Source organism: Pipistrellus hanaki (genome assembly GCF_964339955.1).
Source record: "Pipistrellus hanaki genome assembly, chromosome: 9".
Lineage (NCBI taxonomy): Eukaryota > Metazoa > Chordata > Mammalia > Chiroptera > Vespertilionidae > Pipistrellus > Pipistrellus hanaki.
In genome coordinates, this window is record NC_140511.1 from 73,525,818 (window position 1) to 73,542,117 (window position 16,300).

The following is a 16,300-nucleotide window of genomic DNA, read 5'->3' on the forward strand; positions in this document are numbered from 1 at the left end:
TACTTTATGCTTAATTAACTGCTATGTCTAATGTCATTTAATTTGACCACAACAGCCGTATATTTTAAGACCCGCTTTTTAGTGATAGGAGTAAGTAATAAAAAATTTCATAAACTAAGAAATTTCAGAAAAAATAAATAAATTAGTTTAGCTCTGGCTGGGTGGCTCAGTCAGTTGGAGCATTATCCTGTGCACCAAAAGGATGAAGGTTTGATTCCTGGTCAGAACACACACCTACATTGCAGGTTTGATCCCTGGTTGGGGCACATACAAAAGGCAACCGATCGATGTTTCTTTCTCACACTGATGTTTCTCCCTCTCTCCAAGAAATTAAGACTTATCCTTGGGTGAGAATTAACCTTTTTTTAAGGTATGGAAAAAGAAAAATCATAACTAATTAAAGAATTTGCTTATTAAGCTCTCAACTTTTAATAAAAGTCCACGTGTCCCTTAACTGTACCTATCACAGATGGTAGAGGTTAAATTAGAATTTGAAAATAGTCACTTTGCTAGAAAGAAAAAGGCTGCTACGATTTGTTGCAGAAAAATGTAAATGAATAATAAAAATGTAAAAGTAAACACATTATGGTAAACCAACAAAAGATAGCCACTCTTTGAGGCTAATAAGTTTTCAAAAAACTTCGTTATTCCTTATAACTTCAATCAAATGTTTTTAATTTTACAAATCTAGACCAACACCTTCCCTCCAACCCTGCTTGTCCTCATCTCTTGCAATCAATGGAGACAGTAGGAAATAAATCCACAAAACAATTTTTAAAAATTCCAATGGAAGACTACTGCTTTTATAAACTGCTTTCACCATTTATAAAGTTTAAATGTCTTCTAAAATATAGCGCTGGCTGTACATAACGTTTGCATGGTGGTTGGGGCCAAGGTGTATTGTGTGGTTTGGGCAACTGCATCCCTGCTGCTGCATCATCTCACAGCACACACACCCTTATGTTCATAACCCATCACTGCAAACGGACACAACCACTTCTCTTCATCCTCCCCATCTTTAGAGCCACCTGACCTAGTGCAGTGTCTTAACCACTCATGCTTTCACATAGCAAAAGCCTGCAGCTGCTTCCTGACTGCTGCCCTCTCCTTGCATACTGTGGCCAGACTAATCTTAAAGACTCCGCATTGGTACTTCTTTCTGCAAAGACCAATAACTGTTCCCCATTGAAAATGTCACATTTAAATTAATGGTTCATTCTTATCTGCCACACACTTGGTTCTTTCATTTAGTCACTTCACCAGAGGCCACGTTCATCGAAACGCAATGTGCAATGAGGACAAATTTTCCATGAAAACGAAGATTTTTATTTAAAAAAATATTTTATTAATTTTTAGAAAGGAAGGGGAAAGAGAGATGGAAACATCAAAGATGAGAAAATCATTGATCGGTTGATTCCTGCATGCCCCATTTGGGGATCAAGCCTGCAACCCGGGCATGTGCCCTGACTGTGAATCGAATGGTTGACCTTCTCATTCAATGCCCAATCACTGAGCTATCCCAGCCAGGCTGTGTACTCTAAGATTTATATGCCATTTTAATTTTTTTCTCCCATACTCCAAGTACAATATATTAACTCACAGCACCACCTACCTTCCAATAAAAGACTAGAAAGCTAGGTTTACTTTTAGCATAATGCCCAAATGGCTGACCTATACAAAGTAGAATGCAATTAGGCTCATAATGCAAAGGAGAAAAAAAGATATCTAAAAACACAAGTTCCATGTGGCACTATATATAAGATACTTATACCAGTACACATACATTTCCTCGTAATGTTCCAAACCCAGCAACATATTAAGAATTTCAATCTGACACAAAACAGTCAGTGCACAGACTGTGCCTGTAAGAGTTCACTAGAGCTGCAATCAGGGAGATGAGGGCTGCTTTGACATAAATCTAATATTCACTGACACTTTCCTGCCAAAGTGGTAGCTGGAACGTGTGGTTTTCCTTAGAAGTCTTCTCAATGTTTTAGTCCTGTACCCTGCTTAAATGAGACAAAGGATGATGAGGGATAAAATCTCACTTTTCTTTCCTCTCGCAGTGATACCTATCAGACCAAAATCTGTATAAAACATAGAAGAGGATGCCCAGGCGGCGCACTCTCTACAACAGGGGTCTTCAAACTACGGCCCGCGGGCCACATGCGCCCCGCAGAGGAGTCTGATCCGGCCCGCCAGGTTTTTTGGGCAGTGAGCGCAGCCGAGGTGTTACAGTAGGAATTAGTAGTTCATATAGTCCGGCCCTCCAGCTCTCTGAGGGACCGTGATCTGGCCCCCACTTTAAAAAGTTTGAGGACCCCTGCTCTACAATGATCCAAACCAACCACACCACAGTCCTTTCTCAAATCGGTGTGATTCCCTGATTTCATACTGAAAGGGGATTCTTTTTTCCACAGAAGCGACAATCTCCTTACACCAACCTAAGCGGTACAGAAGTGTTAGTCGGCAGAAATGAGCATTTGTACCAACAGCTGAGAAGTCAGTCAAACCATGAGAAGCAACAGACTGCATGAAAAGCTTGGCTGTGATGTTCATGAACGGAAATGTCTTACGTTACATAGCATTTCTCCTGTGCAGGCCCCAACAGCCCGGTGAGGCAGGCTGGGGTGAGGACCAACGTCCATGCCCCCCACAGGGAAACAGACGCACTGTGGTTTATGCACCTCGGCCCAGGCCACGGGGCATTATGGCGGTCTAGTGCTCTATTCCTTGGATATAAAATTTAGGAAACAAAACCATTTTGGAAGGCTCTTTGCACGCCGGCGTGCAGCATGTCACACTCACAGCAGCAGACTACCAGGAGCCTTTCTGTGATTGGACAAATTACCATTCCATTTTGGTGGGATTACCTTGCCAGTTAGAGTTGTTAAAAGAAAGAAATAAACTCTACTAACCTTTACAATAATTAGTGAAAATTTCATATCATCAATGGAGTAACAAGGACAGTTCTCACCTGCTTCGTAAGCCTTCTCCTCTACCCTCTTTGCATTTCCCTCACAGGAAATCCATTATTTTCCTAATGCATTAGTTTTAAATGCTTCGTTTCTTCCTGAAGAGACCCTTTGAGCTGATCCAAGGAAATTATTAATTTACTTCAAGGTTTCTCTAAACTTCTGTGTCCTAACATGTAGAATACAATGGACATTTTTACATTTTCTTACATCCTACTACACAATACAAACCTGGTTAAAATGCACTAAAAAGCATTTGTGTTCAAATCAACACTAATTTAAAATGTTTGATTAGGAAACAGCGTAATTTATTTTAATATATTACAATTTAGTATGAAGGTGAGCAGTTATTTCTGAGTTTTAAGTATTTAAACTATAGTTTACACCATTGAAACAGATTTTGGGGGGGTCTTTCTCTCTTCATTTTTGATTTTTTAATTCTTCCTTTTAAGAAGTTCACAGTGTCACAGGAGTAAAAAACAAGACTGGTAGGAAGCACTCTAAAACATATGGCTTTATATACATAAAAAATTCAATAATGTTGTCATAACCCCTAATACAATGGGATCTATGTTTACCTACTACTATCCAGAATAGACGTCTGTACATATTAATTGTTCAAGTATGTCTAGAGCAGTGCTGGTCAAAGTGAGGTCCCACTGCTAACTTAATGGGTGTTTCTTTGAAGACCACATCCAATGTCAATACATTAAATATAAGTGTAACAATTTCTTGACTATGCTCGAAAGAGCCAAACATAATTTAACTTACATTTAGTTAACACCCCCTTTGTACAGCACCAAGGTTAAAAAGGGACCTAGCTAAATGTTCTCTTTCTTTTATTAGTTACAGTTTGTTATTTCTACAACATTAAGCCCCCACTGAACTCTTGTGAAACTTTAACCTTAAATAAATAAACACTTCATCCACTTCACACTTAAATACCTAATTGTTTCCGTATAGTACATGTTTCTGGGTAACAGTTCTATCTTTGAGAACTAGGCAAGTAGGAAAGGGTTCTCTAGGTTTGCTTTAAAAGTTTCAAGAAATTTGGTGGCTAGCTCGTCATCGACGACTCGGCCGTCACTCGACATGGTGACCCGGATGAGCTGCTGCTGCTGCAGTTTGTCGTTCCCCTCTTCGTCCTGAGTGAGCTTCAGCACAGACCGGAATCGCCCCACGGCCAAGATGCAGGCCTGAGGAGGGTTGATCACCGCAGTGAACTCATCGATGCCAAACATCCCCAAGTTGGAAATGCTAGAGGAAATAGAAAGCTCTGAAGGTGGCATGTCGACAATCAAAGAAGACTTTCCCCCCCGTGCACATTTTCACTTTAAAACTGTCATTCACAGGTAAACTGATTGTGTAGTAGTGGTAGAAAATCTAAGACTCTACAGATAAACTAGCCAGATAAGTAAGTGAATTTTACTAAGTCACTAGATAAAAGGTCAATATAAAAATTCATTTTATATTTATATACAAGTTGCTGTGACTGGGAAATAAAATTTAAGAATAATACCATATATAATAATATCAAAAATATCACGGAGCCTGGCCAATGTGGTTCAGTGGTTGAGCACTGACTCATGAATCGATTCCCTCGATTCCCGGTCAGGGCACAGCTTGGGTTGCAGGCTTGATCCCCAGTGTGGGTTGTGCCGGAGGCAGCCAATCAATGATTCTCTCTCATCATTGATGTTTCTATGTCTGTTTCCTTTTCCCTTCCTCTCTGATATAAAAAAAACAGGTAACATCTGTTTGATGCTACTGATAATTAAGAGTTTAAATTTTACCTGAAAGATCCTCCTTGGTATTCTTCAGGTAACAATTTCCCATCTCTTGCTTTCTTTGAGAGAACCTGAGAAAAATGCAAAACATGTCAAACAACACTGTATTATGCACAGTGCAGGGTATTTGTCACTTGAAATATATGGACAGGGTACAGTCTCATCTCTGATATGCTTTGCTTTCACTTTATAAGATGTATATGTAATTTTCTCTAAAGTCAATTTTAAAATGAACAAGATAGGATACAATCTAAAGAAGCTAAAGTTGTGAATCAAAACTGTAGAAAAAGCACTTTCCTTGAAAAATTGTGCACCACCACTACACAGAATGTTCTGGTGTTTTCCATTTTGTCTATAAAACTTTTTTCTTTTAAGATATTAGAAGACATTATTGTCAACCTAATATTTTGATTAAACTATGCAATGGCAACAAACTTGCAACCGACATAATAGTTTTCATCTTTTACTCTTTCCTCTTTTTTATCCATAACACACATGTAATTTCAGACAGTTGTTAAAAAAAACCCCAAACCTTATATTTCACTTCCCCATATTAGAAGCATCTTTCTTGTTGCCAAGTCTTTATAAATGACTTTCCAATGTCTGTTTTTCTAAACACTGCATCTGCCAGAATTTACTTAGTCATTTCCCCAGTGGCATCATTTGGTTCACTGGTTTCTTTTGAATGATTTCATATAAATTCTCAGAAGTGGGATTACTAAGCCCCAGAAAGTGGACATTACTGCTTCTTCATCCTACAGCTGAAGCACTCCCTGGATGAGCTAACGGACACCCCACAAAGAATATAAGGATGTAGTAATGTTATATCACTCTCGAAAATACTGAGTTCTAAAAACTTCCTTACAGAGGGAAAGACAGATAACACCCTGAGAGTGAGTTTAAGAAGTTCTTAAATTTTCCTTTACTTGCATTTGCAGTTAACTGCACTTCTGTTTGAGTTTTACTTTACAATGCTTCCAAAGCAGGGACACAGAAGCTCAATCATTCCATATAAAAAAATTAATAATGAATTTACTTTATGAGGAGAAGAGTTGATAAAATAAGTCCTGGGCTTACTTAATGGTCTGTATTATATACCTAACATAAGTACAATTACAATCACCATTAATAAGTGTTTAATTTGAAACTATAAATAATTTCCACTTTGAAAAATAAAACATTCTTTAAAAATCTAAAAATAATTTCAACGTATTACTGTGACAATGCAACTGAAACAACTACAGATTGATTTTCTTAGGATACAGTTACTTATGAAGCTATTTGAAACCAAAATGAAAACTGAAGAGAGAGATTTAGATTGTGCAGTCCATGGAGTATCAGAGGCGGAGAGAATGATCTGCAGAAGTGCTTTTTCTGCCTGAAACAATACCACTGTTCACATGACTTGCACAGACACATCATGTGGACCTTGAGAGGCATTTCTTTAAAGGCAGATGATTTCCACATGAGTGACTGCACTAACACATAAAAAGCATATCCATTTTAAAAACTAGGCTGCAAGCACTTTAAAAAAATCTCTGTACACTCTGAAGACATCAGCAGGATATTCCTATCAATGAACTCTAAGAACCTGAAGTAAAAATAGACTGAGGAGGATTGATGGTTTTAAAAATTCCTAAAGAATTCTCACTGGATTTTCCTGGTAGTGTGAAAATATGAACTTAAAGCCAAAGCTGGTAACAACTCTAAGCAGACAGCTATAACAATATAATACAAGATGGACAGCAAACATTTCTAAAATATATTACATGCCTTATTAATTCATTCAAAATTATACTGGGTACTGATGCAAAGTAAACTTTACCTCTGCCTTTTAAAAGTACTATAATTAATGAAGAATTGAGAAACGTGTGGGATGATCTAAGGTTTGTTACCATATTCCTCTATTCAGGAAATACAAACTTGAACTTGGCTAAAACATTCCTTTAGCAGCATACACTGGCATCCTTGGGATTACTGCGGGTCAAGAAGTAAATACTTAGTGCAGGTGTTCTTAACCCGGGTTCCATGATGCATTTCCAAGGACCCACAAACTCCTTGGAAAATTACTTTGACTTTTAAATTGGCCAAAGTCACACCACCTTTCAATTACAAAATATAGTTGCATTTTTATCTATAAGAACATATTCTGCAAATCTTTTCAAAGAGGAGTGGAGAAAGGCTTTAAAATGATAATTCTACTAAGGTCACCATCATTTATATCTAACTCTAAGGGTCTAAAGACATGTTTTTTAAACCAGATTGCCTTGTTTTCATTTATTTATTTATTTTGAGCAAGTAGGTCCAGACACAGGCACTCACATATAACATCAGCTTCCCAAAGAAATCTTATCTTCTACTTTTTAATCCCTCTCATAACGTGTTCTACCACTAAACACAACTGGCCCTTGGTAAACAAAAACAAAAACAAAAACAACGAATCTGAAATTGTCAATGCTGACACTATGATATTTCTGATCAAAAACACAGAAATTACTGAGGCTGTCAAAGCTGACCTACTGCCTGTGTTCCTGCTGTTCAATGTAATATTTTTGGTGAAATCAGATTCTTCTACATTAGAGCCACAGAACTGCTTCTGAAGAAAATGCAGGAAAAATGAAGTACTTTTGTTTTTAGAACACTAAGCACTTTTAGTGGTCTCAATTCTAAAAAGAAAATGAATAAACTTTTAAGAATAAAATGATGTTAACAGTGAGGCCTATCACCACGTTTTTAGAAATATAGTTTCAGCTTTAACTATCTAAACTATGATCTTTAATGTTGAATTCTAGACTTGGGGAAGTAAATACTAATTCATCTATAACCTGAATACAACTGACCCTACTTTATCTGCATGCTATTTCTGCAATTTTGAATGTAAAATGTTCTTAAATTGGGACATATCTGCGCCCTGGCCAGGTGGCTCAGTTGGTTAGAGCATTGTCCCGTACACCAAAAGGCTGTGGGTTAAATTCCCTAACAGGGCACATACCTAGGCTGTGTAGGTTCAATCCCCAGTTGGGGCACATAAGGGAGGCAACCAATCAATGTTTCTCTCCTCTCTCTCTCTTCCCTCCACCCCTCTCTTCCCTCCCTCTTTCCCTAAAATCAATAAAAACATATCTTCAGGTGAGGATTAAAAACTAATAAATAAATAAAATAAATAAATGGGTCATATCTGTATTAAAAACTTTAACTCCATATATACAAATGACAATCACTTGGAAATACACAGACACAACTGCATATACAAATATAAGTAATTACATGTAGATATATGCATATCAATCACAGAGTGACCAGATCACCTCAATGCTTTGTCAAGAAGTAAAATCCAACGTTTTGAAAGCAGAGTATTTAAGGCCTACCTTCACAGAGTCAGCAATTTCCTGTATGCCTTTGGCCGCAGCGTCCTTTATGATTGGTGTAATTAAGCCTCTATCTGTTGCCACAGCCACTGAAATATCGATAAAGGGCAGTTGCTTTGGGCCTTCTCCATCCCAGCTTACATTAACATTTGGCATTTGCTAGAAATCAGAAACAGAAATACATGTTACTAATAAAGAAGCAGCTTCAGAACAAGGTGAGTAGAAAAGTAACTAAATTACTATGCTCACTGGAAAGTGAATATAGCTAGACAGAAGGAAATAAAAATTTGCTTTAAGATACGGTTTGGATCTCTGTGTTAAATACCTTTAATATCCGGGATGAACAATTAAGCACACCATCTTTCTGAAACAAGCTTGAGGAAATTCTGATCAAAAACACATTTGATCCCTTTATATCATGGTTACAAAAAGGCTCCCTTTGTGAAACCTGACTGCTATAAAATATTTTATGTTTGGTGTACTTCCTGCCCCAACATTTTACCAACATGACCTTGAGAAGGCAGACAGGGAAGAGGGGTGGTGACATTCACCCACTCATTCCTGAGATATTATATTAAGGAAGCCTGATTTTCTAGCACAGCCCGAGGAGGTACCAGCATGCCATTCATAAATGACTTCCTTATTTAAGAAAGATTTTCTAGCTTCATAAACATATAATATGTCCTACATGTGAGCATGTCTATATTTAATATACATATAATACAAAAACCAGATGAAATGGTTAAATACTTGGAAACAATGCAAATTGATACGTTGTCAAGTATCATAGCAGAAAATGATGCTGAAAAATAGACATAAAAAATTTTCTCTTCTCAAAAATTCTTTGCTTTCTACAGAATAAGATCCATACCTCTCTTCTGTAATGTAAACATAGCCATCCACAGAATAATTCCTGCTACCTACCTAATCTTACTTCTGACCACTGCGCTAAGATGATTTCCCAGGTCCCTCAGGCCCCGCCCTGCCATGCTGAGCTCATTTTCATTTCTTCACTCATCTCTTCAGAGGCTCACTCATTCAACAATGCCATTAAGTCAAAATAAACAAGGAAGTCCCAACCTCTTAGAAGATTTAAAATTCTTTAGAGATAATGGTAAAATAAAAGAGGAAAAAAACCCACCCCTCACTAGGCAAATAAATTTAGCTAGGAAGCTATTGTGACAAAAACCTATGGGACTAAGTTGTCCTCAAAGGAGAATTTATAAATCTAAATAATCTTACTAATAAAAGATAATTATAATGAATTACATTCAAGTTTCCTAAGAAAATATCTCTAATCAAAATAAACCTGAGGAAGTGAAGGAATACAAAATAAGTATGCAAAAGCGAGACAGTTCAGAAAATCCCCAGGCATTTCAGACATTAACATAATTATAAGCAAATTTAAGTGACTCTAAGCTAATTAAGTTTGGGAATTTAGATGAAATAAATTTATTTTCTGAGAATATATACACTTCCAAGACTGATTCAAGAAAAAGCTGAAAATTAAACAGTTCAATAATTATGGGGAGGGGGATGAGAAAGTTGGCAGTGCTCCCTCTTCAAAACAGAACTCAGGTATTTTTACTGGTGAATGCTCTACAACTTCAAGAATAAAAAGCTTCACAATATTAAAAGAATCAGAGAGAAAGGGAAGGAAAAAAAGCACCCAAATCCATTTTGATGAATCAATTTATTTAAAAAAAAAAGAAAGAAAGAAAAAACTAGCACAAAATTTAAATTACAATTACTATGGCTCCTGATACAAAATTATGAAATGAAATTGACCAAGAGCTAATGACCACTCAAGGAGGGCAAGAATAACTTAGAAAATCATTAATAATTCAAAATATTATTTGGTCAAAGACATATGAACACTTCGACATGAACAGCTGAAACGGCATGCCTATAAATTCTCAACTATTTAACTGTTCAATAAATAAAAATACATTCTTTGTAAATGTACCTTCAATATAGCACCTACAAAGCCGCAATACAGAAAAGCAGCCTCATTCCACAAAGAAGACATGACAGGAGATGGCGCTGAGCAGCTAGTCAGGAAGCCTGGGTTTCAGATTCACATCACTAGTCAGACAGACCACCTAGCTTCTTGCCACTCCACCGGAACGCTATTGGGCTTCTGAAACTTAATACACAAGGTCCAGACACAAACTCGAGAGTCCCTGCTGCAAAGGGACTCCTCTCCCATTTCCCAGTCTTAGCACATGGGAAACTCCATGCCTCGGTCTGGAATCATCTCTAGCTCATACCCACATGACTCCCTCCCTCTCTCTTGCAGGCTTTGTCTCATTACCTCCTTGCTAGAGAGGCCTTGCTTTTGAAAACAACGGCAATAGTTATTTTGTCCCTGAACTTGCTCTCTATTTCAGCTGAGCATTTTCACTATCTGACAGCATTTGCTTGTCTCTTCCAACTAGAACGTAAGCCCCATGAGAACAGAAATTATGTAGGCCTTTGTTCACCACCATATTTCAAATGCCTAGAATGTATTTAGCACAAGACAGGGGGTCAATTAGTATTTGTTGAATAAATGGTCACTATTCTGCTATTATTAATTAGTTGTAAGCCCTTTTGATTTTGTTTCTTCATCTATAAAACCGAGGAAGATTAAATGATAGAATGATTTTAGCAATAAAATTATAAAGGGCTGTGATTTAAAAATAAGAGTTCTATTTATCCATAAAAATCCAAAGATGTGAGATTACTTTAGAAGCCAAAATTATTGGGATTTGCTACTTACTTTAAGAGTAACAGCTGCTGCCTTGATGATAAAATCATTTACTGACACTTTAATGTCATCTGAAAGAAAAACAAGCATATTAATATTAACGTTCATAATAAACTTTAACATGACCATTAGGATTTCAAACTTGTAAATTACTACACTGACAAGCAATGGTAAAAAACATGACAGGTTTTGTTTGCTTATTCAATAAGATTCCACTGATTAGAAAAACTTGTATTATGTGAGGTCCTGGATAAATAGTATTAACCATGGAAAGTTTATTTCTGGGGCTTGATTATAATTCTTTTAAATTGCCCAGTTATAATACACAAGAACTTACAGAAAGAAAACCAACTTGCATGTCTCTAAAGAGACAAATGTTCTCTCTATGATGTATACAAACAGGATGATTTGTTTTTTTTCTCACTTTTCAAATGTTTTTTTTCTGCATATGCTTTATAATATACTGACTATATTAGAACTATGGTACAGATAGTCACTTTATGAAATAAATATGTATGAAATAAATATGTATCTGGGGGATATTCAAATTTTTTTTACTAATGAGGTGTACAACAAAAATTTTAGACCACTGCATTAGATAAGATCTGCTTTTTAACTTAACAAGATACAGGAAGGTCCTAGTGCAGAAAGTAAAATGAGGTTTTCTGTCTAGTTTTATGGTGAGTCCATTTGAATTAGTGTCCCTCCAGTACACATGAGATTTTAAGATAAAGCTGAGGTCCTCTCCCTCCTTACAGAGCTGCCATAACTAAAGCATTTGATTTGTACTCTTGCTTTCCCCAGTGAGTATGGAAGTGTTGGAAAATGTAAACTACACTTGATTCTTTATTGCAAGAATTTCTAGAAGATCAAGATCTAGTCAATGATATGTGGCAGCAATCACAAATCTTGTTATTATAGTATCATGGAATTTTGTGTGAACAAGACCTCATTTCAAAGGCATGCTGAAGATTTCAGAAAGAGAGTAGATAAATTACCATAAACATAAAAACTGCCAAACTGTCATGGTAACTGTCAGCTGCTCATTTAATTCATAGCTCTTCTAATTCAGATTTCCAGAAACATACAACTTCTTTGTTTCTTTAAAATCCCTCAGGAATAGAAATAAAAATGGATTTCCAATGCTTACATGTCAGAATTTCCTAATATACATAATTGTAAAGATTCTTAGCAAATTTTTAGAAAATGGAATCAAGCAATTATGAAAAAATTAATGATTAAATGAGTTTTATGCACTCATTACAAGTAATCACTCATATAAATAAGGTCAATTCAACATTTGGAAAGCAATAAAATTCACCATATTAATAGGTAGAAAAAGGAAACGTTATCTCAAAAGATGCAAAAAAGTATTTGACTTGCCCTAACCGGTTTGGTTCAATGGATAGAGCGTCGGCCTGGGGACTGAAGGGTCCCAGGTTCGATTCCGGTCAAGGGCATGTACCTTGGTTGCATGCACATCCCCAGTGGGGAGTGTGCAGGAGGCAGCTGATTGATGTTTCGCTCTCATCAATGTTTCTAACTATCTATTCCTCTCCCTTCCTCTCTGTAAAAAAATCAATATATTTTTTAAAAAGTATTTGACAAAATTCAACATCCATCCAAATGTGAATTTCAGTCTGAAAAAGGAAATCTACAAAACCCTACAGCTAATATTAAAGACTGAATACTTTCTCCCAAGATCAAGAATGAGGTGAGAATATCTGCTTTTACTACTTATATTTGGCATGCAATAGAGGTCCTCAACAGTGCAATAAGGCAAGAAAATGAAATAAGAGTCATACAAAGTGGAAATGATACATTAGTTTATGCTAACAATTCTTATGTCTCAGCAATCTTAGCCTTAATTGATTTATAGGAGAAACATTACAAATTTAATAACCTAAAATATAATTTGAAAAAGAAATTAAAACTTGTATCAAGAAAAGTGATACATAAGACATATTTATAATCTAAAACATTCTTAAACCAGTTTGAACTTTATATTTTCTAAAATATAAAGCTTTATTTGGGTATCATATAAAAAAGTATGATTTATTCAATACTATGGAATCTATTTCTTATAAGAAATAAGCCAATTGCCAATTTTTTTTAGCACTAATATATTCCATGAAATTGAAATAAAAAGCTACATATGTGCATTTTATAAATAAAGGATTTTATTATAGTTAACATGTGTATTGCATTAAGTAAATTCAACTTTACTAACCTTTGACCAGATTTTGTCTAACTTTTAAAACAGCTCCAACGTCACAATCAGCAGTAGCATATGCATGAGGTACAGTACTTTTAGATTCAGTTAGCCTTTTGGCAATAACTCTTCGAATATTGCTAGCTGGGATTTCAGTAAATGTGCCCTGCAAGGAATAGAAATCTGTCCATTAAACCATGAAAAATAAAAGGAAAAAAATAAATTTCATAACAGAAATCAAGTCTCATTTACTTTTGATGATAATTAAAGATTAATATTAAAAAAGTACTATTAAAAATTCTTAGTGCCCTAGCCAGTTGGCTAGAATGTCTTCCTGTACACCATAAGGTGGCGGGCTCAATGCCTGGTCAGGGCATGTATATGAGGCAATCCATCAATGTTTCTTTCACATCGAAGTCTCTCTTTCTCCTTTCTCTCTCTCTTCCTTTCTCTAAGATTTAAAAAACATTCTTAGTATAAGGAAAAATGTAAGAAACCTAAGGAGTATAAAACTGTAGAAAAAAACTTCACAGTATATGAGTGTAGAAGAAAATGGAAAAATTCAAGTTTCAGTTATGAATGGGACTTTATATGTTAGTATGATTGAGATGATTTTAAAATATCTAAGAAATCATGAATAATTCCTCATGGATGTGTGTGTGCATGCACATGTATAAAAATACACACACATACCCCAGAGGTACCACTTATAAGCAATTTTTGTGATAAACATCATCTCTATATATAAAAGGCTAATATGCAAAGTGTCCCCTGGGGAGTTTGAGCACTTGTTATGATGTGCGCTCACCACTGGGGGCAGTGCATAATGAAGAAAGGCCCATCTGGCAGACAGAAGGCCCTAATTGGCCCTGATCTCCAACCAGGCCTAGAGACCCTACCTGTGCATGAATTTCATGCACGGGGCCTCTAGTTTCTTAATAATACTCAAAGCAGCCAATAAATCAATAAAACAACTAAAAGCAATTTTTATCTGTAAAAATGTCATAAAGTAGCCCTAGCTGGTTTGGCTCAGTAGATAGCACATCAGCCTGCAGACTAAAGGGTCCCAGATTCAATTCCAGTCAGGGGCACATGCCTGGGTTGCGGACCTGATCTCCAAAAGGGGGCGTGCAGGAGGCAGCCAATCAATGATTCTCTCTCATCACTGATGTTTCTATCTCTCTCCCTCCCTCTCTGAAAGCAATAAAAATATATTTAAAAAATGGCATAAAGTAGCAAAAGATAATCTAATATACTGGATAATCTATCAAATTATTTCTATTTCAGTTTATTTTTTTTTAAAATCACATGAATACCTATGTCCTAGAAATTCAAAATATGGAGTATGAATGAGATAAAAAAAAATCTTTCTGTAACTTTATTGTCGCCTTTCCATTCTGTTCCTTGAACTTCTAACAAAAACATGGGACCTTAAATTACATCTAATTCCTTCCTTGTCCTTTACATCATCCTGGGATTGGGTTATAATCACTTCAGGATAATACAGAAACAGAAAATACAGATGATTTCCTTTTTAACAATTGCTCACTTAGAGAACTAAACATTTTAGGTTAACAAAATACTTAGTCAAACAGAATAAATACTCTCTATATACTGTAAGAATTTGAAAGTGAGGTTTATCTTTCTAATTTTAATAACTTAGTTTTTAAAGAAATTAAGATTTGATTACACATAAAATTTTTGTATATGTAGTCATAAGTCATTAATGTACAGTAAAAAAATCTGTTTCCTATGAAACTTGTACTATTTTCAATTCTTCTAAAATATTATATTTAAATATATCTCTCCGTTAGAAAAAGTAGCATAGGTTTATCTCTGTTTGCCTGTTAATATTTTAAGTGCCCATTCAATTTTAAATAAACCGGATTATTCTGCATTTCTTCTGATGGGAAGAAATAACGTGAAACCTAGGAAAGGGAGGGACAAAAATGGAGCAATTTGTAAACAAAAAGACTGTTCTTCATAGTGAGCCTATCAATTTCCTTAGTGAAAAATTACAATTTTTCCACAAAAGGGAGCTGGTATCAGCTACTAATTACTAGCTAAACAAGACATGAAAAGTATCGGGATTACAGAGCATGTATATGGTACTGAAGGTGTGGAACTTGTAGTAAATTTGAATGGAATCATAATCCTGGTGTTCCTTTTGGAAGTCAGAACTGTACAAATAAATTTGGTTTGTGACAGGAGCTCTGCAAAACAAAGCACTTGGAGAGTTTTAGCTGCTACTAAAATAGACTGCAAAAAAGTACTTGTAAAACATGCAGTAATGGTGCTTATTTCCTTTCCCACTTAAACCTGGAAAATAAAAATCTACTTAGATGACATTACCGCTACGTTAGGTTGTCCAGGAGTTGACACTGGTGGGATCATGGGCCGGGGATAAGATGGTGGGGCTGCGGCTGGGGCTGGGGCCTTTGCGGGCAAAGGTGCAGTGGGAGCTACTGGAGGGGCTGGGGTTGGTCTGGTTTCCGTGACTTTGCCCGCCTGTTTCAACTGGACAAGCTTGACAGCATCCCTGGAGATAAGAGAGAATTAGATAATCATGATCAGCAACAAGAACTACAATAAAACCTTTAGAAAAATGGTAGGGAGATGTGGAGGGAAGATACAGAAATACATACATGTCAAGGCTAAAATGGGAAAGGAATTATTTGAGCTAGACAAATGAATCTTGTCTGCTGATTCATATTATTTGTCCAATCAGTACAATATTTGTACTGTTTCAAAATCCAAAGAATTAGAAATTTATTAACATACTGGATATAGTTTTTTTAAAAAAGGAAATTAGTCTTTTCATTCCAGGGACGGGAGGAGGGGTCATTTGGAATATGAGCAATTCATAAATTAAACCACACCCTCATTCTTTAAACTTGTGAAATAATTTTCACACTCAGAAATTATGAAGTTTATTGTGCCTATGACTTTCATTAGGACATTTACTAAATCACTGTTTAGTGCTAATTACCTTGTTCATGGCCAGAAAAATCACAGTACTGTTAATTTCGCTCAACAGGCTATCAGCACAATCTAATGTAATGAACCTAACCTCAACATCATTTAGAATAAAAAATAGACTAATAATAAACTTGCCATTGTATTACTGTGTAAAATAAAGGTATTTTTGTTTTTTAAAAGGATATAGTGAGATTACTAAATATGTCACCCCTTTTTTTCTTATAAATAAG

General features: G+C 35.8%; 1 protein-coding gene across 1 annotated transcript in view; it reads right to left on the reverse strand.

Moving 5' to 3' along the window:
* Nucleotides 1–660: 660 nt before the first annotated feature.
* Nucleotides 661–16,300, reverse strand: part of PDHX (pyruvate dehydrogenase complex component X) — a 44,039-nt gene continuing 28,399 nt past the window's right edge. Inside the window, exons 6-12 of the mRNA XM_084895513.1 lie at nt 15,444–15,630; nt 13,110–13,257; nt 10,892–10,950; nt 8,131–8,289; nt 4,769–4,833; nt 2,328–4,232; nt 661–2,128 (exon numbers count right to left, since the gene is read on the reverse strand). Of these exons, the coding sequence (XP_084751639.1) occupies nt 3,974–4,232; nt 4,769–4,833; nt 8,131–8,289; nt 10,892–10,950; nt 13,110–13,257; nt 15,444–15,630 (877 nt within the window). The 3' untranslated portion in view covers nt 661–2,128; nt 2,328–3,973. The remainder of the gene's footprint in view (nt 2,129–2,327; nt 4,233–4,768; nt 4,834–8,130; nt 8,290–10,891; nt 10,951–13,109; nt 13,258–15,443; nt 15,631–16,300) is intronic.